Source organism: Diabrotica undecimpunctata, chromosome 7 (assembly GCF_040954645.1).
Source record: "Diabrotica undecimpunctata isolate CICGRU chromosome 7, icDiaUnde3, whole genome shotgun sequence".
Classification (NCBI taxonomy): Eukaryota; Metazoa; Arthropoda; class Insecta; order Coleoptera; family Chrysomelidae; genus Diabrotica; species Diabrotica undecimpunctata.
Window position 1 is genome coordinate 104148024 of NC_092809.1, and position 24895 is coordinate 104172918.

Consider the following 24895-nt stretch of genomic DNA (forward strand, 5'->3'; position numbering starts at 1 on the left):
CCAGATAGGTTTATTTAAATAAACTCTTTGGAACCAAAGTAACCTATCTACCAATTAGGTCTATTTGGCTCTAAAAATAAGTTTATCTTGGGGTTCTCTAAACAACTAAATTTCCCCTAATTTTATGTATATGAACAAAGGTTTATATGGCTCTTATAGAATAAGAAACAAGTAGTTCATATATCCTATAATTCCAGTTGTATATATCCTATAATAGACAAAAATGGAGTTGGGTTAGTCTGGCTCTCAGGTACAGAGTGGTAAAAATATACCTATCTCATATTGTTGGGTCAGAATGGACCTCAGACAGTAAAATCACCTTTACATTTAGAGTCATAGACGTATATATTAACATAGATCGAGCATACCGGCCACGTGAATGGACGACAAGATATCTTGCAGTTGTTCGACTTGTCTCTCTCTAGTGCATTGAAACTCATCACTCTCTCTTTCCTCCACCAAAAAGAGACGCTGGTATACTTACTTGATGTAAGACAGAGACACAACTAACAACGAAAAAATGTGGTATCGTGACAGCTCTACAGACTGCTCAGTCTATTTTAATATATACGTCTATGCTTAGAGTACTATTAATAAACTAATATTTAATAGCTTGACGCAGGTGCATGCTTTGGGAGAACTTTTAAAAGATGTCGTTATTTGGCGCGACCAAAATATTAAGAGAAATTTGAGCAGTTGGGTGTAAAATGACCCATCAATGCCAGTCAAGAGGTAAATATGACGAAGAAAGTTGCTATTCTTATCATTACTTCTACGTTGAAGTCTCATTTGCTATTCAAGATACCTAGCTCCAAGGTACTAAAATTTCCAAGAGTTTTAGTAGTTTTTCAATTTTGTTACTTATTTGTTCCAAATTACCCATACTCTATATGAGAAGGTTATTTGTTTCGTTTTTACATAATATTTTTTGAACTGGAGCCGTTTTATTCTTATTTTAAGGCATTTGATCCTGTTTGTGCTATATTTCTAGTACGTCATATTTTTAAATAAATCCAAAGTATATTTAACAGCAGAATTGTTTTGAATTAAGGTTAAGGTATTTATGACCTAAATAAACTTTACACTGAATTTATGTATGTGCCCAAACTTCATAACTACCGTTGCTGGTGCTTAAAATAATAATGTATTTTCTTCCAGGCATCAACGGTCCTAGTTATGGTCGGCTTGGGAGTTATTGCTCTTGCAGTGTTTTGGATTAGAAAATGCAGGTAAGCACAAATATTCATAGCTAGGTAATAATATGAATTGGAAAAAGTTTTAAAACGATTTTAAATGACGAAATTTCTATACACGGAATAAATAGATTCTAAAAAATATTGTAACACAATAAATAGAAAATAATATTGATTGTTTTATATTAACTAAGACCAGACAAGTGACATACTTAGATGTTTTTAAATTGGATAGTTATAATATCCATTATATCATAATATATATAATGGTAATATTTATAAAAAATAACTTTGATTATGAGGTGGAAGTAGTAGATATTTTCATTTTAAAAGTTAACAATTAAACTAAATAACCTAATGATACCTATAACTGATACCTAAAGAATAATCAAAGAGAGGAAAATGCAATACTTGGGTCATGTGCTGAGAGGCGAAAGATATGAATTACTTCAAGTTATACTGAAAGGAAAAGTACAGGGCAAAAGATCAGTAGGAAGACGCCAGAACTCGTGGCTGAAAGACCTGAGGAGATGGTTCGACCGCTCATCCGCAGAGATCTTTCGCGCAGCAGTTTCCAAAACTACAATTGCCATTTGGATCGCCAACCTTCGAAAGGAGACGGCGCAATGAGAAGAAGACCTATAACATCAATATACCGTAAAAAACATGATGAAATCTAAGTTGATATTTATATATAAGGTTCTTGAACTCCTAAGTGGAGCATAGAGCTTCAGTGAAAATGCGCCATCGGGTTCTATTTTGCGCTAAGGCCTTCACCTCATTCCAAGACTTTCCTTGGCCTCTTGTCTCGTTCATAATGGATCTTCTCCAAGTTTGTACTGGGCGACCTCTTTTTCTTTTCCCTTGGGGATTCCACTCTAGGGCAGTCTTTGCGATACTGGAACTATTTTTTCGGAATGTGTGACCGATCCAACCCCACTTTCTGGACTTAATTTCATTTTGTATCCTCTTTTGTTCGGTCAGGTGTAGCAGATCTTCGTTTCTGATGGTGTTAGGCCAGAATATACGAACAATTCTTTCGTAGACATTTGTTAACAAAGACCTGCAGTTTGTCTGTGAGGGTGTTTGTCACTTTCCAGGTTTCACATCCACATCCGTAGAGTAGAACAGACATGACATTTGATCGGAATATTCCTATCTTTGTCCTTGTAGTATACTCGCCAAATCTCCAAACAGGGTTGAGCGTGCTAAGTTGATATTTAGGAATACGAAAATCAGGTGTCACCATAGGTAGGTTTGGGTTCTTTGCAATAATTAAACCATATCAACTCCCTAGGTACACTACAGAGGGCTTCGACCAGCCTGATCGAAGTTTCCTCTGCGTTTCTGTCCCAATTTGGTGAGTTAGGTAATTTCTCACAATAAAAGACAGTTGAGTAGTAGAAAGGTTTAAGCTAAAGAGTCTACGGACGAGTGGGGAGCATAGCGCCGTAAAGGGGGCTCCCAGGGTATAGGAGACACTATGTGGGAACCGGAGCAAAGCTAGCCCCTTGTCTTGGAAAATGAACCCTTTTTATACATTTTTCTTTCCTATCAATATGTGCATTTCCAAGTCCATTAGCCAATCGTAAATTGTATAGAAGATAAAATATGGGGGGATGCGCATCGACGTGCTCATTGGTCCACAGACTTAAGTACGCGATGATATCCCCCACATTTGAAGACTTTTGTACTGGAAAAAATTTATTTAGCACACAAAAAAATTATACAAAATTTGTACATAAAACTTAACAAGAGTTTATAAAAGGTTTAAAATATGTAGGTATATAAAAACGTTTACCAATCTTGTACTGTTCATGTAAGTTGAAATGTTCCTATAGTATTACAAAAGGTTCTCAGAAAAAATTCGAAAAATATTCATACAATGTTTCAAAATATTTAAGTACACGAAAAGAGAAAAAATTAAAAGTAGTCCTAAACTTCAAAGTTATTTATAAAGGTTGAAAATGTTCATAAAAATTCGAAATGTAATTATAATATTTATAAAAGGTTAAAATAATGTTCATATCATATTTATGAGTTCATGATTGTCCTAAATAATGTTTGTGAAGGTCACTACACCACGGAATTGTTTTCTGGGAGTAGTTATCATCTTCTGCAGGTATAGTCCTCGGTTGAAGTGCTTTTTGCTTGTGAATTTGTTCTCCTTTACGCCAGATCGAACCCATAGTCATTTGCTTGAAAGTTTTATCATCGCCGGGGGATACACTTGTGCCTACGTGTACATTGAACCACATACGGTAGAGCAATACCTGACTCTGAGGCTGCTCCGGGACTTCAGTTGCTTCTGGGCTTCTAGGCTACGGAAACTTCTCGTTTAGCGAAACATTTGGCACTGAACAACGTCAAAAACCACAGATTGTCATGACGCTGTATGGTCTGGGTTAATTGCCAGTGTGGGTTGGTATTGAGCTCGTAGAACCAATCTCGTTCTGGAATATGCTCAGCGTAGCATTGTCGGACTCAGCTTGGGTCGCAAGGCTCACTGTTGGTTGGGCCCTATGTCACCATAGGGAGGTTTGGGTCTTGGCAAGAATTAACCCCAAGTTCCTTGCAGAGGGATTCGAGCAGCTCAATCTAAGTTTCCTCTGCGTTGGTTAGGTAATTTCTCACAATAAAACCCTATATGGGATCCGGAGCAAGACTAGCCCTTTGGCTTGGAAAATGCACCCTTTTTATATATTTTTCTTCCGTATCGATATGTGCATTTCCAAGTCAATTGGTCAATCATAAATTGTATAGAAGATAAAAGGGGGGGGCGATTCACATTGCACATTGACTAGCTCATTGGTCCACAGACTATAAAGCACGTGATGATACAGAATTTACAAAACGATTGTGCAACTTTCGGTTATGTATGGCTGCAAAAATTGGGTGTTAAGTCAGAAAAATACACAGAAATTGGAACGATGCTAAAAAAGATATTACGCAAGATTTGTGGAGGGACAAAGGACAATCACGACGTGTGAAGAAAACGAACAAATTAGGAAGTAATTAAGCTCTACAACCAACCCAGCGTAACACAAAAAGTAAAAGCACAAAGAGCAGGCTAGATGGTACAGTATACAGGATGTTTACAAACAGACATGCCAAAAAAATATTTAACAGAATGATCGGGTGGAAAACGCAGACGAGGAAGACCAAAAAAGAAGTGGTTTGAAAAGGTTAAAACCGATGTAAGAAATCTAAGAATACCGGACTAGAAGTAAAAGAGAAAAAACAGAGATTACCGAAAAAAAAATAGTGAAAGAAATATATAATAAATTCGTATTGCTTTTGCAAAATTAGTTTTAATATTATTAACGACAACTTTCATGTGAACCAACTTGACCATATTTCTCATGGTGACGGAATTAAACTGAAAGCGCTCAAATAGAAAATGAAATAAACTTTTTTTTATTTAGCTTTATGGCAGTGTCACAGTGTTTAGGTCACTGATAATTTTATGGCTACAATTTTATTACATTAGATTACAACAATATACAGTAACATTACAATCGATAAAGAAATACATTAAATATTGGTACAATTATTAATTATCAAATTCTAAACTACGTTTCTTCTTCTAAATTTCCTAGTAAAGCCTGGTTTCATAGAGGAAATTAATAAGGTTTTGGAATTGATCTGGCAAGCTGAGAATATTTTGTAGGTTTTGATTCAAAAGATTATTTTTTCTGTTGTTAAAATAGGGATAGTCTACGAGAATATTTGTAACAGATAGAATTTTACCACAGTGTGTACATGTAGGTGAATCTTGGAAAGTTATTAAATGTTTATGAGTTAGTCTTATATGGCCGATTCTAAGTCGGCGAATTAAGATTTTGTTTTTTCGTGTCATGAAAGGAAACTCAAGCTTTTTAACGGTGAGATGGATATCACGAAGCTTGGAAGGGAGCTTATTTCAGTGATTTTGCCATGACATTTGGATGATGATTTTAAATTACGAGTTTAAATCTGTATGTAATTGTATGTTTTCCGTCTCCATATTAGAAGGTGCGCCTTGTTTTGCAAAGAGGTCGGCTAGTTCGTTACCAGGGATTCCTACATGAGACGGAATCCAGATCATGCTTATGTATACTCCCTGTGAGATTAAACTATCGAAAGAGTTTTGAATAGCTTGAACCAAATGATGATCCGTGTACATACTTTTGAGAGAGTAGATAGACGCTAAAGAGTCTGTACATATTGCTACTTTTTTATATTCTTGTGATAGTAAGTGTGTAGCTTTGAGAACAGCGAATAATACAGCAGTGTGTATGCTGCAGAAGAGCGGGAGTTTACAAGATGTAATTAAATCTGTGTTTGAAGTTACAGCATATCCAACAGCTATAGGACTCTTAAAAGTATCTGCGTACACAATTTGGTCAAATCTGTTACCAGCTATTAATTCTTTAAAGCTTTGCCTTAAAAATTGTGGATTTATCTGATGGTTATCATAATTAGTTAACGAGAGAGATTAAAATCTGCTTTCCATTTATTCCAGAGAGGTTTAGGTGATATTCATATTCGAGTTGAGGCTGAAAGATCAATGCTTCTCAGATGTAGTGAGAGATACTGTGGCATAGATTAAAGTTTAATAGGAGAAGGAGAGCTTAAAATGTCATTACTTAGTAATTTATAGGCTGGATTTTCGGTAGTAGCTGAGATTCGAGACGAATATTTTAAAAAAAGTTGCCGACGATATAGCCAGAGGGAAAGTTCATTAGCTTCTCTATATAAACTCTCTGCGGGGCTCGACTTGAAGGCTCCAAGGCAGAGTCTAATTGCAGTGTTGTGTACAGATTTAAGAAGGTTTAAATCTAATGGGCTAGCTATCATATAAATGAAACTGCAGTAGTCTATTTTTAAATAAATAAGACATCTATAAATCTGAAGTAAGGCGTCTTCGTCTGCACCCCAATGATGATTAGACACAGTTTTTAATATGTTCAGATTTATCATGCACTTAGCTTTAAGATCTTTTAAATGGCATTTCCAAGTAAGTTTAATGCCGAATGCGAGTCCTAAAATCCGCATACTCTTTACTGCTGGTAGACAAGTAACATTTATGGTAATTTTAGAATTTATAGTACTGGCTGTCCTGAGATAAAACTTAATGATTTTTGTCCTCTCAACGGAAAGGTTAAATCCACTTACTGAAGTCCATTGAAGCAATTGGTTAGTAGCATTCTGAACCAGTTGGCAGGTGGCAACAGTGTCTTTACCCCGGGAGAAAAATTTTTAAATCATCTGAGTAGAGTGCAAACTTGACTGGAAGCTCAATTTTTTACATTCCATAAAATATATTATAAAGAGTGTAGGACGTAATACCGACCCTTGGAGAACGCCATAAGTTTAGCTATAATAAAAGGCCTATACAGAGTATCGAATGATTTTTCGATATCAAACGAATTGTTTGCACTGAAAGGCGTTAATGGTTATTGTTTGGAGGACTGCTAGATTGTCTGCTGTACTTGGATGTGATCTTAAACCTAATTGTGCCAAATTTATTATTTTATGTTTTTCTAGGTACCACAGGAGTATTTTATTGATAATTTTCTCTATAAGTTTGCACGCTGTACACGTGAGAGAAATTAGTATGTAGGAATTTGGATCAGTTGAAGATTTGCTTTGTTTTTTAACAGGAATAATTATGGATTTTTGCCACAAATTTCGAAATGACTTTTTGGTCCATATTAAATTGTAAATTTCAAGTAGTTTAGCTAGAGTAGGCCTACGATTTTTAATACAGATGAAGGAAATGTTATCTTGACCTGCAGCTGAAGTTTTGCAACAGTACAATGTGTCGAAACAGACTTTTACATTCTTTAAAAATGTGTCGTTTGTAAAATTATGATTCGTGTTAACCTAACATAAAATATGACAAAATATAATTAGGGAAGCCGACACTGTGTACGTAAAGAGCAGGAGGATGAAATAGCAATATGTGTAATAAATGCACATCATTTCCGTTCAAGGTAAATCATCGATCTATTTGACATAATGGCAATGTATGCACGAAAAGATAAATTATGTTATTTATAATACACATGTGAACTAAAAAGTACCTTTATACATTTTATAAAGTAGAGAAAAATCAATATACGAAATATTCATATCTGTAAATAAATACCATTATTCAAAGACTGAGAACCATTACAACGTCCATTTGACATAAATTGATTATTATGTCTCAATGCATTACAAGATTAATAATTGGATATTGTTCCTTAAAAAATTGATCAGAAATCAGAAACAGGAAACAAACAGACCAAACACTAATTAGTAGTTTCTTACACAAAGGTACCCTAAAATTTTTTATGCGTAGATACACTTATCGGTAATGTCTTTATTTCAGTAAATAAATGAATGACAGTAAATTATAAGTTTGCAAAATGTGAAATATTTTTACGTTTCAAGAATGAACATTTTAAAAAACGATCCCTTTCACCTATTTTCTAAACCAAGTCCCATTTTTTAAATTTCATTTTGTATAACTTTTAATTCACGTATTTTAAATGTTATTCCGTATAAGGTTTTAATATACATATAACAAATCTTCGAACGTAAATAAACACTTGAATTTTTAACGAAAAGACATGCGATGAATGTTTCTTTATACAATCTTAACTGCACCGAATAGCGCTTTCTCTGTAATAACTGCATCTTAAAATTATCGATCGAAATAAACCAATTCTCTAATAATTTGTTTACACTGAAAACTATCGATAGGAGAATTAAAAGTAAGTGTAGGCATTTGCCCGATGCCCTCTACCATATTCCTTTAAGTCCAACCAGTCGCTTGCAAGGTCGAAATTAGGAAATCGCGAGCCAATGCGGCTTGAGATCCAAGGTGAATTAGACAGCGAAGACGACTTTTTGATTTTATTCTTGAATGAGATCATAAGGGTGTAACGATATATTTTGCCTACCACGTATAATTATAGGGGTTTGAAAATTGGGACAGAAGTTACTGGGGTAGAGATAGGGCAAGCAAAATAAAAGATACTGTGAGAACGGCACTTAGGGCTTATTTGGAGAGCTGGGTCGTGGATAAGTGAAGGGCAATGGGTCGGATTGGGGCAACTACAAAAAAAAATGAAACAAATGGATACTTACATAAATCTTCTGGATAAAAGGGCAAATAAAAACAACAAGAACGGCCTCTAGCTATTTGAAAAGGACGCCGCTTCGAAGAATCCTAATCTTGCTAGATAAAGGAAAAAAGGCTCTTCTTTTCTAAAATAAAGAACACAAACAGGGGTTAGGAGACTTTTCTAAAAAAAAAATAAAATGGTTCAGAGAGATAAATTAAACATTTATTACTGTCTCAACACAAAGAGCTACAAATACAGATAATACATAAAGACTATATTGATACTCACAAAAGAAATATAAAAATAACAAAGAAAAACTTACATGTGTCCTATTCGTTTACAAGTGGGAATTTCAACAAAATTTACAAATTTTACTGAGCTATAAACTGTGGCTAATAAAAAATTACTACAAGTAAAGAATTATCTTTTTAAATAAAACTATTCATAAAGATCAACCTTTTCTAAAAACAAAACAAGCTAATGTTACAAAAATATGAATCTGAAAAATATGAAACAGAGAACAATTAAAATGACAGCATGGCCACACCCTAAGATTTACAATATTAATTATTAAAACCTTTATTTTTATTATTTAAATTATAAAAGCAATTATTATTTTAAAGTTTATTTATTTTTTTTTTGAAAGTTTAAAACAAAAACGTTACCTTGGTTTCACAAAAAAATGCACTAGCACTTCTGGGGTTAAACTCTCTGCCACCCGAACAAAAGGATTGATATGATATGATAATGAAAGGATGATTCTATAGTCTAGAACGACGACCACGGACAAATAAAGTGAGGTTAAAATGGAACATGTTGTTATTCTTTAAATTTGTTGTACTCACCGTATTACAAATATATCATATGAAAGACGGCTTACAAACAAACAAAACGGTGATTACCCCTATCAGAGTTGACACATTACTTTGGGTGTACATCGCTTATTCTTCGACAAAATTGCCGGTTTTTCGCAAAACTACATAACGACCGTTCGCTTTGACCAAATCTTTCACCCTCCTTTGTAACTACACTTACTGCACAATTAACTGCCACTACACACTAGATTTCCATAAAAAAAGAAACACAAGAACAATACAAATTTGAAGAACAATTTGGATCCACACTGTAGACTACTGCCTCTGAAAGCGACTTACGCGAGAGTGAGTAATTATCTTTTAAATTCATTCGCACAATTTTGGTATAAACAAAACGTATACACTGGAATATTTCTGTCTATTTCCAACGCGCAAAATATCCCAAAGTGATTTCGATCAAAAAGATAAAAAGGAAATACATATCTGTGAAATATAAACAAACTTTAAAATGATTTACATTACCTTCTGCGACGTAAAAAGAACGAAATACTATTTGGGTTTTAACTCGTACTGTAGGAACATAGAAACATGGAAAACATTCTTCGTTATTTTAATACATATATGAGGGGATTTCAATTTAATATATATATATATATATATATATATATATATATATATATATATATATATATATATATATATATATATATATATATATATATATATATATATATATACGAGGGGATTTTAAAATATATATCAAGGAAAATGCAAATGCTACAAGGGGATCAGATAGGCTCCGCTAGTCAAGCGGTATCTCATCTCTCAAACAATACATACCTAATAAACAAATCAAGACAGGTATCAAATTCTGGCAACGATGCGATTCCTTGACTGATTAAATATACGACTTTACAATCTACCCAGGTCACAGAATAATAAACAATCAAAATTCCCACTCTGCTTGTCAAGGTAAGTACGCACATCTCGTTCGCGCAGACGGAATAAGTCATGTTTTAAATGGAACCAGTGCTGTTCAGTGACATTTTATCTGGTGTACATAGAAAAATTAACCCGGTTTAATTTATTTACGGCAACCATAGACATAATATGCACTATTTTATTCGTATTTTGAGTTTAAGAATAGATTAAATTATTTCAAATTTACTAAATTAGTAATCTCTAAAAATTTAAATTACAGTTCTGTCGTAGCTTCCCACAAATTTCTTAATCCGAGTCTATGTTTTCGTTTAAAATATGGCGATCGCTTGCTGACACACTTCAAAGGCGGCATCTGAGAGTGGGCATTCTGATTGTTATTTATTCTATGCCCAGGTATAGATGGAACTCTTGGTGAGAGTATACTTTGGACTAATCTTGAGTTTACATATGCTGATACATACATAAAGCGCAGAAAGGATACTCTTCACTTTATTGATAAGAAACTATGTTGCTGTACAATTCAGTACCATAATTATTTTAGGTACATATGTTGGCAACATATTTTATTTTTATTAATGTCTGATTACTGACTTGTCACTTGTCAGTGGCCTCTGTACGCCTTACACTTGTACTTGTAAAACAATAAAACTTATTTCTTTTCTAATTAAATATAATAATAGTGTTATTATAATTAACTTGCGTAAACAGGTTATGTGCCTAGCTGCAGAAATTTGGAAAAGTGTTTTTAAGTTTGTGTTTTAAACAAAGTAAAATTTGTTTAGCTAAAAGTGTAGTTTGCAGGAAAAATTGTGTTCACAATTTTTGCACGTGTGTTATTTAGTTATGGCTTCGTCCAGCAATCAATTTTTTATGGCTAATGTAAAACAATTTAATGGAGCCGGTTTTGATTCGTGGAAATTTTGATTGGAAAGAACATTGGAACAACATGGTGTACTTGATGTCATTTCCCAAGAGAAACCTGTTAAGACTGACGATAAGTACAAAGACTGTGTTAAGTGATCCTACTGCAAAAAATATTATTTTTCAGTTAGTTGGGGTTGGGGATGATATTTTGGATTTACTTAAAACCCAAGAAACTTCGATACGAATAATAAAAGCTCATAAAGCTGTTTACAAAAAGACAGGACTACAGTCTCGAGTATAAATCCAGAACAAGTCGCACAAGTTAGTATTTAAAGAAGATGTCATTTTGATAAATCCTTAAGAGAATTAAATCCTTATTTATCCAAAGTAACTCTAGATTTTTTGAAAAATAGTTTAATGGCAGATATAAAGGTAAGGTTTAAAAGTAGGCAAACATACTTTTAAAATTTGTTGTTATCATTGTCATGAAATGGGGCATCTTCGCTTGAAATGTCCAAAAATATTGTCTAAAAAGCAGGAAGTTGCAGTCAGTTGTGATTCAAATGTAATGAATAGTGTATATCTGGTTATGGATAGTGGTTGTACAAATCACTTGTTTATGTCAACGTACATTCAATTTTTGACTAATTACAAAACAGTGGATAGACAAATAAATGTAGCAAAGGTTGGTGAAACTGTAGCACCAAAATTTCAAGGTAGTTTCTCAGCTATATCTAAAGAAGGACTTTTAGTTACTTTAAATGATGTTTTTGTTTGTGACAATCTTTCTTACAACTTATTATCAGTGAGACAAATTAAGAAAAAAGGGTTTTGTGTGATTTTTGAACATAAAGAAATAAAAATCATGAGGGGTGATACTACAATTATTACTGTAAAATTGATTGGTAATTTGTATTTGATAGAATTTTAATTGTATTTAAATGTGGTTAACATTGTCCGTGATATACCTGAGATGTGGCACACTCTTGTAGATTTCCTGTGAGTTCAGTATGCGAGATATGCTTAAAAGGTAAGCAGACACGTTCTCCATTTTTCAAAAACATTCCAAGTGATAGGAAAGCTCGACGCTTACTTCATTATGTGTCAAGAGATGTGTGTGAAAAAATTAGCCCTTCTACTCATGATGTAAAAATTATTATGTTTCATTCAGTGATCATTACAGTCATTTTGGAGTGTTATACCTCATTAAAGAAAAAAATGAAGTGGATATATGCTTTATGAATTTTGTAGCCTTTACTGAATCAAAATTCAACTTTAAATAGAGTATTTGAGATGTAATAATGCTGGGAAGAATAGTTCTAAAAGCTTTAAAGATTTTTGTACTAGTAAAGAAATAACTATACATATTCTGTACCCAGGAATTTAGAGCAGAATTCTAGATGTTTAATTATGGACAGTGTTCTTGACAAGTAATTTTGGGAAGAAGCTGTATTGGCTGCTGTGTACTTAACAAATCGAACTCCTATAAGTACATTGCCTAATGACTGTATACCAGCTGAAATTCGGTATGGCCACAAACCTGATATGAGAAAAATTTAATTATTTTGATGTAATGCTTATGCACATATTCCTGGAGAAGATCGATCTGGGAGGTTTGCTGAGAGATCAAGAAAATGTGTTATTGGCTATTGTGACAATGGATACCGCCTCTCGAACCCTTTTAAATAAGCAGCGTCTACATCTAGTTTAGTTAGATTTGATAAATCTTATGAAAGTGAATCTCCAGTTCATGCGATGAGACATAGAGGTGTGGATGAGCAAACTCAAACTATTACTGAATCTGTTAAGATTGAACCTGAAATAATACAACCTGAGTAATCAAGAACAAGAGGTATGTATAAGTTCAACAGATAGATGTATGCCTTCTTATCTTTACGAGTATGCAGTGAGTATGATGATGGCTTTATCTGTTGGCGGTCTTCTGAATTACCTAAAAACCACACCGAAGCTGTTTCGATGGGGAATGGATGGAAGAAGGTCATAGATAAAGACATTTTGGCGTTAGAAAGCAACGCTTGGGTTCTACATCTTTCAAACTGCCACCCACTATCTCTATCACAGATTAAAAGAAAACTAAAAACAGGAGAAAAATGTACTTTTAATTATTCTAAAGCTAAAGTATTTTACAATAAACATATGGGAGGTGTTGACTGATCAAAAGATAGCATTCTGTGATTTAGACAAAAAACCTACCAATGGTGAAGTAAAGTTTTCTAGAAATTTTTAATGAGATCTGTAATAACTTCAATAGAATCAAAAGAAGAAAGTTTTTATTATTAATTATTTAGTCTCCGTAGTGGAGCAGTTCGTATGTTTGGGAGACCCAAACCTAAAATTAAAAGAAGGGTTTTGCCCTTATGCAAAAAGTGGTATTTAACATTTAACTAATATTGCAATTGTAATTACACTTTATTTAAAAAAATCTGTTATAATATTTTCTTTCTATTACTGATGGTATCATAGAATCCTAGTTAAAACTACTGTAGCCAAAAGTTTCCACCCCCTTAAAATGGACAAAGGAGAATTTCACGACTAATTATATGCGCACGTTTTTAAATCAATTATATGATTATAAAAGTAAATAGTTTCAGACCCTAACAACCTAACATGTAAAAATCAATTCAGTAGTGAAAGAGTTAAGCTTTATTATTACGCACTGTATAATTAGTCTATTGGGACACTATTCACTTTTAAGAATTCAATACAAGTGAACAAAAATATCTTAATATGAGTATGTTCAAAAAATATCTGGATACGTATCACTAAAATCAATTTGAGGTAAAATTACTCTCCGCAATGCATTTTACATAAAGTTTACTGCAGTTGTTGCGGTTTATACGTGGACGTTGCAGTAACTTAACAATTTAAATCTTTTCAAAAAGTTATTTATTAGACAAGAAAACCTAGCAAGTAATTGGAAAAGTTTTTGTTTTGCAGTTAACCAAGAGGATTCCTATTCTACTTGTGATTTAACAAATACAAAACTATATTAAAAATAGAAATTATTTTATTTAAAAATTAATAATAATATATTGTAAATAAATATATATTGTAATTTACTTCTATCTAATCAGCAATAAGCTTTTTTTTATTTAGAAAATGGCTTTATCAAATGACCATTAGCGAAAAATTAATAGATTACATTAGGTACAATTACTGCATTACAATTAAATATTGTGGTACTTATTAATGTCTTTCAAGAAATTCAGAGTATTGTTAAAGTTACAGTCTGCACCTAGAGCTTCTAGAAGTGTTTCTGGTATCTTGTTGTTACTTGGTTGTTGTTTGTAGAGGGGACATTAATATAGTGTGTGCATTATTGTTAGTGTCATGTTAAACGTATTACATCGCGGTGGTTCGCACTTTTTAATTAAGTAATAATGCGTTAACCTAGTATGTTCGAGTCTGAGGCGCGTTACTATTATTTCTTGGCTTCTTGAAGTAGGTAACACATCCCATGCTGGGTTTCACTTGTTTTAATTTTGAATTCGACACATTCCATTTATTTTTTCACGCACTTAAGATTTATTTTTTTATATAAGATTTTATACGTGTTGATACTGATGTGTTTACGATTTCGAAAACGTCACTCACTATCGCGTCTTTCGCACTATGGTCAGCAGTTTCGTTGCTTTTTATTCCTATATGGGATGGGATCGAGATAAATTGTATCTCATTATGATTGATATAAGCCTGAAGAAGGACCGTTTTATTTTTTTTAAAGCGGGTTGTTTGGATACAGTTGTCGGATGCTTTGTATGACACTTAATGAGTCTGTTAAGGTAATACATATATTTGTAGTTTATTATCAGATTGATTAGTTCTATGGCGCGATAGAGAGCATACAGTTCAGCTGTATAGATAGTACTAACATTAGATAGTTTGAATTTAAGGACCTTCTCTGGAGTTAGTACAGACGCTCCCACACCTTCGGATGATTTTGACCCATCATTGTATATCTGGCTATGATTTTTATAACGACTAAGGATTTTTCTAAAATGGGAAATAATTAAATCATAAGTAGTGGAGTTTTTGTCAAATTACGTAAATTTAAAGTTATGTGATGGTATGTTTTGAATCCAAGGTGGATTATTGTCATATGAGTATGGAAGACATTCAGGTATGACAATATCAAACAGATGCAAATGGTCTTTTATTCTTTAATAGAAAGGCTTAACATAACGGTGATTTGCATTGAGGTTTGGAAAATTATCAGTAAAAGTATTTCTATAGAGATGATTTTTTGCATTATCCTTAATTTTTGTTTCATACGTTAGACTAAAGTAAGCTGTTCTATCGTTTAACGACAATTAATTTGCTTCGCAAAGTAAACTTTCAATCGGTGTTGTACAAAAGGCTCCCAGACATATTATGAGTGCTGTGTTGTGAATAATGTCGAGCTTTTTAAGTACTGATTTCGATGCTAAGTCGTAAGCTATAGCCGCGTAGTCTAGCTGTGATCGTATAATAGTTCTGTATATAATTAACAATGTACTCCTGTCTGAACCCAATTCTTGTGTGCTATAATTTTTAGTAAATTTATTCTTCTGTAACATTTACATGTTAGATTATTGATATGTTCTTTCCAATTCAACTTTCTGTCAAAAGTAACTCCTAGCAATTTTAGCTAATCTTTTTGTTGTAGTGATTCGTTGTATAGATATATGTATGAGACTTAGTTTTTAGAAAATACTATATATTTAGTTTTAGTTGTTGAAAAGGTAAATCCAGTTTCCTGTGAGCATTTTTCAATATATAACAAAAAACTCTGTGCAAGTTGTGAAGAGTTGTTTAAGTTTTTGCTTTAACCAAATTTTACGAGATCGTCAGCATATAAGCGGCCTTTAAGTAAAAGTTTTAAATTTCGTAGAGCATCATTTATGGCGATTATAAATAGCGTAGGACTTATAACAGATCCCTGAGAAATTCCATTTTCTAATTCCACTTTTGACGACAAGTTACCATTTACTCTAATTTGCATATACCTTTTTTATAAAAAGTTTATTATAAATGCAAGGCAGTGTCCTTTAATTTCTAAATCGTACAGTAATCTGATGATATGGTGGCGCCAAGCTGGATCAAAGGCTTTTTCAATGTCGAAGAATATTTCAATACATTTTTGATTAAGGGAGAAGGTCTATAATATTATCTAGAGTTGATCTATTTTGCCGAAAACCACTTTGTTCTGGAATAATAATATTTCGATCTTCAAGTGTCCAGAGGAGACGATGGTTGACCATTTTTTCTAACAGTTTGCATGCAGTACATATTGGTGAAATTGGTCTATAAGACTTAGTATCTGTTTTGGGACATTTTGGTTTTAATATTGGTATTATAATAGAATCTCTCCACGTTGTTGAAAATTTCTATTCTGTCCAAATAATATTAAATTTGTTATGTAGATAATTGTGTGCATTCTCAGTTAAATGCTTAAGAAAAACCATTGGGATATTATCTGAACCATCACTAGTCTCTTTAAATAAGTTTAATGCATCTTTGTGTTTATTTATATGAAATTTGGAGTTTAAAGCATCTGTGTCATCTACAAACGGTGTACTTACATTGCATTCTTCGTTCTGTTGAAAGTTGATAAAATTATTATTATAATTGCTTGTATTAGATCTATTTGTATTAGTAAATTGTTTTGCTATTTCTAGGTCACCTGTGATTATTCTATTATCTTTCTTTAGTTGAGTGATTTTGTTATAAGCCGGTATTCCAGATATTTTTTGGACATTCTTCCACATTTCAGACATAGGGGTCCTACTGTTTATGATGGACACAAATTAATCCCAGAATTTTTGTTTAAAGTTTTTATTGTTAACTCAAATTTAGGTTTAAGTTTTTGAAGTTCTATTTTATTATCCACAAGGAAACTAAGTTCCTGTAGTTGGCTGTATACCATATAATAAAAATTTTTCCAATAAAATCCTTTATAAAAAGGTATATAAAATTTTATATACCTTTTTATAAAGGATTTTATTGGAAAATTTTCTATTTTATTGTTAAGTGTTTTATGTCTTTTGTATTTGTTAAAGGCTATTTTGGAAGCTTCGATCGATGTCTTACATTGTTCATTCCACCAAGGAACTGGTTTATGTTTTGTAATAAGTGCAGTTTTTTAATGGTTACCTCGGCTGCATCTAAGATGATGCTGAAGAAGGTTTCGATGTCTGTGTCAATATTGTTGGATATTTTACAGTTTGTGACATGTTTTTGTATGATATCTTCAAATAATGTCCAATTTGCCTCCTTCGCTTTCCACTTAGAGGTGTGTTGTCTATTTTTGGGCTTGAACAAGTTATTGGTGATTATTATTTAGTAATATTCACTGTTATAAGTGTAGTCTAATATATCCCATGTCATTAAGCAATAAGCATTCATCTTTGCCAACTCGTCATTTTTCTATCGTCAACTGCTCTCTATAATATATATCATCATATTCAGCGTATTCTACCGATTATGGTGTAGCCATCCTTACATAGTCGTTACTGTTTTAATTGCAGTGTATTACTATTTGTAGACGGAAAATTCACCGAAAACAATTCACTGAAACACAGTTTACCGAAAGCACAATTAACCAAAATAAAAATTCACCGAAATTATATGAATAAATTAGTACAAAATTAATTTATTTTAAAATATTATTATCAGGAATAGTAAAATAATTTAGAAACCCTTTAGCGTTACCCAGAAGACACTACGAGGAGATCGGCTTTTTACTCTTTCCCTTTTGTTTGTGTTTTTTAATTTTTTATTGAATCGCTTATTTTAGAAACAACCTAAGTCACATTTGGACAGTTTGTAGGAAATAAAAAAACGTTTTGAGAGTTTATCTGAACATTTTCACTAAAAGTGAAGTTTTAAGTTAATAATTACACCTAATGTAAGAATCGTTACTAAACTCTTTAAAAAAACATTTTTAAAATGGACGTAGGTTGTTTCAGTAATGAAATGTCAGGTTTCAAAACAAAAGTATTTATTACTAAACAATTTTAATATCAGGAGTTCGGCCCTGAATGAGCCACCGAAAGGCGTGTTTATTTTGGTCTCAACAAATTTGCAAATTTTATGCAGTAATTATAACAGTTTATTTATAAATAGTTAAGTGACAATTACATGAAACACCAGTAAGTGAACACATCATATTAGTTTTCATTAATATAACGTGATCAACCAGTTTTTGGTTGATTTTTAATTTAACAATTATCAATAAGATACGACTCAAGAAATATTATTCCAGTTTTACTACCTGTTTGATTACTAGGCAGGTCCGTATTATTTTTAAACACATGTTCCGTGTTAAAATCAAAAATGGAACCTAATATTCAGAGTCTCTCTAACATACCACAAGTATCGCAATTACAGACAAATACCAATAAAACCTATTCATCAGCAGCTTCTACACAATTTCCCTCAAAACACCAAGCAATTGTCTTCAGTGCTTTAGAAAATACTCGACTTCAAGATTACTTAATTCCTTTGGGTAACCTAATTCATCCCAAAAATATTATATTTTCCTCCCGACTATCCAATAATCGGATTTGCATGTACCTTGCAAACAAAAAAATCGTGGACGAATTCATGCAAAACCATGGACACATACAAATCCAGAACAATATTGTACAAGCTAGAAGATTAATCTCACCAGCGGAACGTATTGTTTTTTCAAACGTATGTCCAACAATACCGCACAGTCTGTTAGTTGATTATCTACAAAGTATTGGACTTAATATGGTCTCTCCTGTCACTTTTCTGAAAATAAGTTCCACCCTTCCGGAATATAATCATATTTTAAGTTTCAGAAGACAAATATATGTCAGTCCCCATAATATCTCCTTACCTGACTCATTCACCTTAGACTTCGATAATACAACATATCGAATATTCTTATCTCAAGAAACTATGGCCTGTTATAACTGCAAAAAGTCTGGACATATCGCCACCAACTGTCCCGATAAACTAGAATCAACAACAAATTTAATTGATTCGAATAACAGTCAATCTACTACTCCTTTCACCCCTGACATCATGCCTCAACCTGCATCAACATCCATATCAAACGAACAAATTTCCGTCCAAGAAAAATTAGCAAATAATCTGAGCAATCCCAATGGTCAAGAAGAAGTTAACACCTTGGAAAGCTGCAAAGTAATCAATATCGATCTTCAGCCAAAACGTAGTATCAATGATGTTCTTACGTCTCCAGAAACAACCCATACAGAAAAATCATTTGCTGTACCTACATCCAAACCTAGAGCCAAGAAAGTTAAAAGCAACGAGGAGCCTACATGCATAAAATCAACAAAATCATATGACCTTGAACCTGCCAAAGATTTTATCCAAAATCATTTACCCACATTTGTTCTCAATTTTGACCAATTAAATCTACTCCTAAGCAATGTTAGCGGCGTGCAAGATCCTTCTAACATAATTCAAGAGTTTACTTCTGACCTTTTGGGATTAGTTCATATGTTAACTAAAGTTCATCCGCAATTAAAAGATAGATCAACCAAACGTTATATCACCTTCTTAAGAAAGAAAATCCTCCGACACTTGGGTAACGACATCTCTGAATCCTAGGGCGAGTCATCTCAGGTTAACCCGTAAATTCATATTTTTCGTATATAATACAATTCACTAAACTACGGCAATGGAATATAGATGGATTTTTCCATCGACTCCCAATCTTACAAAAACTTATTTCTGAATTCTCTACCGAAATAATATGTCTCCAAGAAACAAATTTAAACCCCCAAAAAAACTATAATTCCAAATATTTTAACATTTTTAGAAAAGATAGAGTACATGACAATAATTTCTCTTCAGGTGGTATGACACTTGTCAAAAAATCTTTGGTTGCAAATGTTTTTCCTGTCAATAGTAACATTGAAACTATAGTTATAGAGATCACCGCTCCCGTTCCAATTTTTATTTGTAACATTTACCTTCCATCTAGTTCTTCAGCTACATATGAAGATTTAAAAAGCCTTATCGAACAGATACCCTCTCCTCGAATCATCGTAGGTGATTTTAACGGTCATAACTTTATTTGGGGATCTAAGCGTACTGATCACAGAGGAAAACTTTTAGAAAAGTTAATGCAGGATCTTCAATTAAATTTTCTAAATGATGGTTCACCTACAAGATTTAACATCTGCACTGGTGAATCCTCCGTGATATATTTAAGCCTCTGTGATCCAGGTCTTGCTCCGCGTCTCTCTTGGAATGTTCTCGAGTATACTTATGGTAGCGACCATCACCCTATTACCATTGAGAATCTCTCAGGTCAGCCTTGCCCAATATCCTTCTTGCCCAAATGGAATATAAATTCGGCTAAGTGGATCGATTTTGAAAATTATATAGATAAGGCTTTGGAGAGTCTTATACTGAATGATAATATTAACGATTCTTTAGGTACTTTTAATAGTGTCATTCTGCAGAGTGCGGAGCTCTTCATCGGCAAAACAAAGCCCATTAAAAATCATGTTTCTGTGCCTTGGTGGAATTCGGAGTGTAACGAAGCAGTACGTGCCAGCAAAACAGCTTTTAATAGATTTAAGAAGCATAAAACACTCGAAAATAAAATTAACTACAAAAAAATGAAGGCCAGAGCTCAACGTTTAATAAATCAAACAAAAAAATCCAGTTGGGCCCAATATGTCTCTAGCATTAACAGCTCCACTCCTGTAAGAGAAGTATGGAAGAAAATACGTAAAATTTCTGGTATAAAGGAGTCATCCCCAATATCTAGTCTCAAAATAGGTAATCAAATTGTCACCTCTCCTCTTGAAATTGTTAATACATTAGCTAAAAACTACAGAGAAATGTCTTCCAATGAAAATTTTGACCCTGTATTTCTGGAAAATAAACTAGAGGCCGAAAGGTCTAACCTCTATTTAGAAAACTATAACATTCCATTAAACGCTCCTCTCACGTTACAAGAACTAAACAACTCACTGAACGATCTAAAAGAAACAAGTCCTGGGCCTGACGATATCCCAAGTATTTTCTTAAAGCACCTACCCACTTCCGCTAAAAATTACATGCTTCAATTATTTAAATTATTTAACTTCATTTGGCAGCGACACCAGTACCCATCTGTTTGGTCAAAATATATCATTCTCCCATTTCTTAAAAGCCAAAAATCTCGTCTAGATCCCAATTCCTATAGACCGATAAGCCTAACTTGTGCAATGGGCAAGCTACTAGAAAAAATTATTAACTCAAGGCTGATTTGGCATCTAGAAAATTCGAACTTACTTATAAACGAACAAAATGGCTTCCGACAAAACCGATCCGGTATAGACAACATATTGGACCTGGAAAGTGATATTCACGAATCTCTGGCAACAAAACAGCATTGTATCGCAGTATTTTTTGACTTAAGAAAAGCATTTAATACATGTTGGAGATTTAACATTTTAAAAAAGTTACAGTCATGGAACATTCGTGGAAATTGCCTTCATTTTATCAACTTTCTAGAAAACAGATCTTTTCGTGTAAGAGTTAACAACTTCTATTCCGAAATGCAGGAGGAAGAAAACGGTATCCCTCAAGGCTCAATTATTAGTCCTACACTTTTCTTAATTGCTATTAATGACATAATCAAGAACCTCAAAAAACCTTTAAAAGCACGTTTATATGCAGATGACTTGGTGGTTTACGTAAAAGGCAAAGATATTAATTTAACTTCAACAATTTTGCAAACTTTCTTACAAAAACTCGAAAAGTGGTCTCGCGATACTGGTTTTCAATTCTCGGTTACAAAAACCGTTGGTATGGTATTCTCAAAAAAGAACTTCTCAAATAATCCCAATCTTAAGTTTTTCAATACATCGCTATCCTTCAAATCATGTGTAAAATTCTTAGGTATGTGGTTTGATAATCAACTTACTTGGAAAGAACATATTAGACAATTAGTTTCGACTTGTCATAAGAAACTTAACCTAATGAGAACACTGTCAAATAGATTTTGGGGCTCTGACCTCTCTACCTTACTTACAATCTACAGAACTCTAATTAGATCAAAAATTGATTATGGATCAATCGCTTACGCCTCTGCTTCCCCCACATTGTTAAAACAACTAGACTCTATTCACAACACAGCACTTAGACTCTCTCTTGGCGCATTTCGAACGTCACCGGTGGAAAGTTTATATTCTGAAAGTGGGGAGCCTTCATTATATCACCGCCGAATTTCCTTAACACTTTCACACGCAACGTCAATAGCCTCAAATGTAAACAAACCTCTATTTAATAATACGTTCACTAATAAATATATAAATCTCTTTACCAATAGTACCAAACATAAGCCTTACTATGAGCGAGTACGGTGTTACCTGAGATGTCTTAATATAGAATTCCCAAATACCTTTCCAATCAATATTAAAAGCCCCTCTCCTTGGATAATTAATACCCCAAATTTAAATACTTGTCTAACCCAATACAACAAACATATTAACTGTTACGCAGAGATTAAGAATAATCTAGATCTAATTCTCCGTCAGCATTACGAACATAGCTATAAAATCTTTACAGATGCATCTAAGTGTGATAAAGCAGTAGGTGCTGCATTCATTACTCCAAGCGATACATATCAATTTCGTCTTCCAACCTTCTTTTCGATTTTCTCCGCTGAGCTCTATGCAATGTTTAAAGCTATCATGCATATAAATTCTAATAACATTCCTAACTTTGTTATCTTAAGTGACTCACTCAGCGCCCTTCAAACCCTTAAACAGATCTATCCTAAAGGTCCCCTTGAGAAACTGATAAAACTAGAACTCATGAAGGCTCAAGAAAATTCTAGGAGTATCAGATTTATATGGATTCCATCCCATATTGGCATTGCTGGCAACGAAAGTGCGGACCAGTGCGCGAGTGAAATTGCTAAATGTGCCGATATAGAAAAAGCCGAGAATCGAAATACCGCGAGTGATATAAAAGCTTTTATAAAAAATCGAGTTTTGTGCAAGTGGAAAAACGAATGGCAATCTTCTCAAACATCACTGAAGCAAATTAAAAATGACGTTACAGCTTGGCAACCCTCAACCAGGAACAGAAGAGAACAATTGGTGATAACTAGATTACGAATTGGACACACGAGACTTACTCACTCATATTTACTGTCCAAAAGTGATCCACCTATTTGTGAAACATGTAATGTACAAATAACCGTTAACCATTTATTAATTGAATGTCATAGATTTGCCCATTTTCGTCTTACATTTAACATACCTAACAGTTTAAGTAATTTATTAGGCACTAATTTTTCTGTTATTAATATCGTAAATTTCTTAAAATCTATAGGAATATTTTATAAACTCTAATTTTGTAATTCTGTAGCCGCCGCTAATAACCATTATGGTGGATGCGGCTGTAATTTCTAAATAAAAAAAAAAAAAAATTTAATATCATACAGTTTATTTTGTGACTTCCTTGGATTTTTTCTTAGTTGCTGATGTTTGAATATTATTTTCGTAATATGGTTTGAACGGTTCCTCCACCAATTAAAGCAGTGTGGTCAAATTTTCTTTTTTTGGCCTCTAGTATTGGAATGGGTTTTTATTTATACTTCTTTTGACTTGGCATTTTATATAAAATTGCTTTTTTTTTGGAATGGAAACATTGAAGGTATTCCATATCACACTATTATTGTTTCGCTAGCTCGAATACTACCGAGAGCATCAACGCTGCGCGCTTTAGACAAAATGATGCAATTTGGAAATTGAGAACGGAATTCGTTGATCTCTTGTTAACGTCTGTGTCTCGATCGATGCACATGCAAACAAATAATACCTAGTTCACCAGTCTTTAAAATTTTTAATGCTTTCCCTTTTAATTTCACAGACCGTGAATAGGTTTTGGGCAGTTGCGATACCAATGATCATGATCTCCGTGTACTTATGGATGTCATGGATGAAACTCGGTCAAATTTTCTGAGGTTTTTTTATTAACCCCAAAAACTCGGTCATAGGGAAGAGAATACCTAGAAGTGGAAAAAATTGTTGAATTTTTTAAAATCTTCCTGTATCTGTTAAAGCTAAACACATTCTTGTAAGGCAGTGGATTTTGTTTTGACCTCGGCAGTTGTCAGAAAACAGGCGTAGTTCTTTTACATCTGTTCCAATATATTTTTCAATATAATCTAATAGAAAGCTGCAGACTTCATTCGGGCTTTTGCGTGCTTCTGCTTCGTGGTAAATATAAAGAAAGGATTTTCGTGACTTAATATTGGTGATGCAAAAAACATTAACGGTAAGCTGCGACAGATAAAATATGTCTTGTACAGGGATTGCATGAAGTTAAAGGTTCTGCATAAAATTGAAGACGATTACTTCTACAGCATCTCGTTGAATGCATTACTCAACTTGATCATGTAGGGCAATGTAAAATGTCTAACTTCAGCGGCAGTGTACGACTTTTTCGCTAACTTTTTTTTGCTGCCTCTCCATTACTAAGGTTTTTAAAATTTTTAAATTAAGCTTCTGACAGACATTGCATGTGTCAATTTGTGGCCTACCAAAATGTAGGTTCAAATTTTTATGACAAAATTTATTAAAGTAATGGTATTTTACTGTACTCTTAGGATACTTTTTAATAAATAATTCGTGCATTATTTTTATATTAAGTTTCGCACCTAAGTACTTAAATTCCTTACCAGAGTAATGAGACTCTTTGACTGGAAATTATGAGGTAGTTATGTAGCTACGAATAAGTTCCATAGTTCCAGCATAAGTAATGTTATGCTAGATTTTTCCCTTTATGTGTTCCCCTTTACTCTGTAGGTATCACACCACATACCCCAAGTCTTTTAATTATCTTTAGCTTTTCTCTTTCAATGGCGTGAATACTTAAAAAAGCAACTTTTAAAATATTTTTTAGTCTGATCAACAGACTAAAGAGACTAGATTTTAGAGCTTGTAACTTCTTATCCTATCTTTACCTCCTTCATTACGTT

The 24895-nt window shown here is 33.2% G+C and overlaps 1 protein-coding gene across 1 annotated transcript in view; it reads left to right on the top strand.

The window, feature by feature from the left end:
* Slob (Slowpoke binding protein) overlaps positions 1-24895 on the top strand; it is a 244998-nt gene that overhangs the window by 12871 nt on the left and 207232 nt on the right. Inside the window, exon 2 of the mRNA XM_072537940.1 lies at positions 1159-1229. Coding sequence (XP_072394041.1) covers positions 1159-1229 — 71 coding nt within the window. The remainder of the gene's footprint in view (positions 1-1158; positions 1230-24895) is intronic.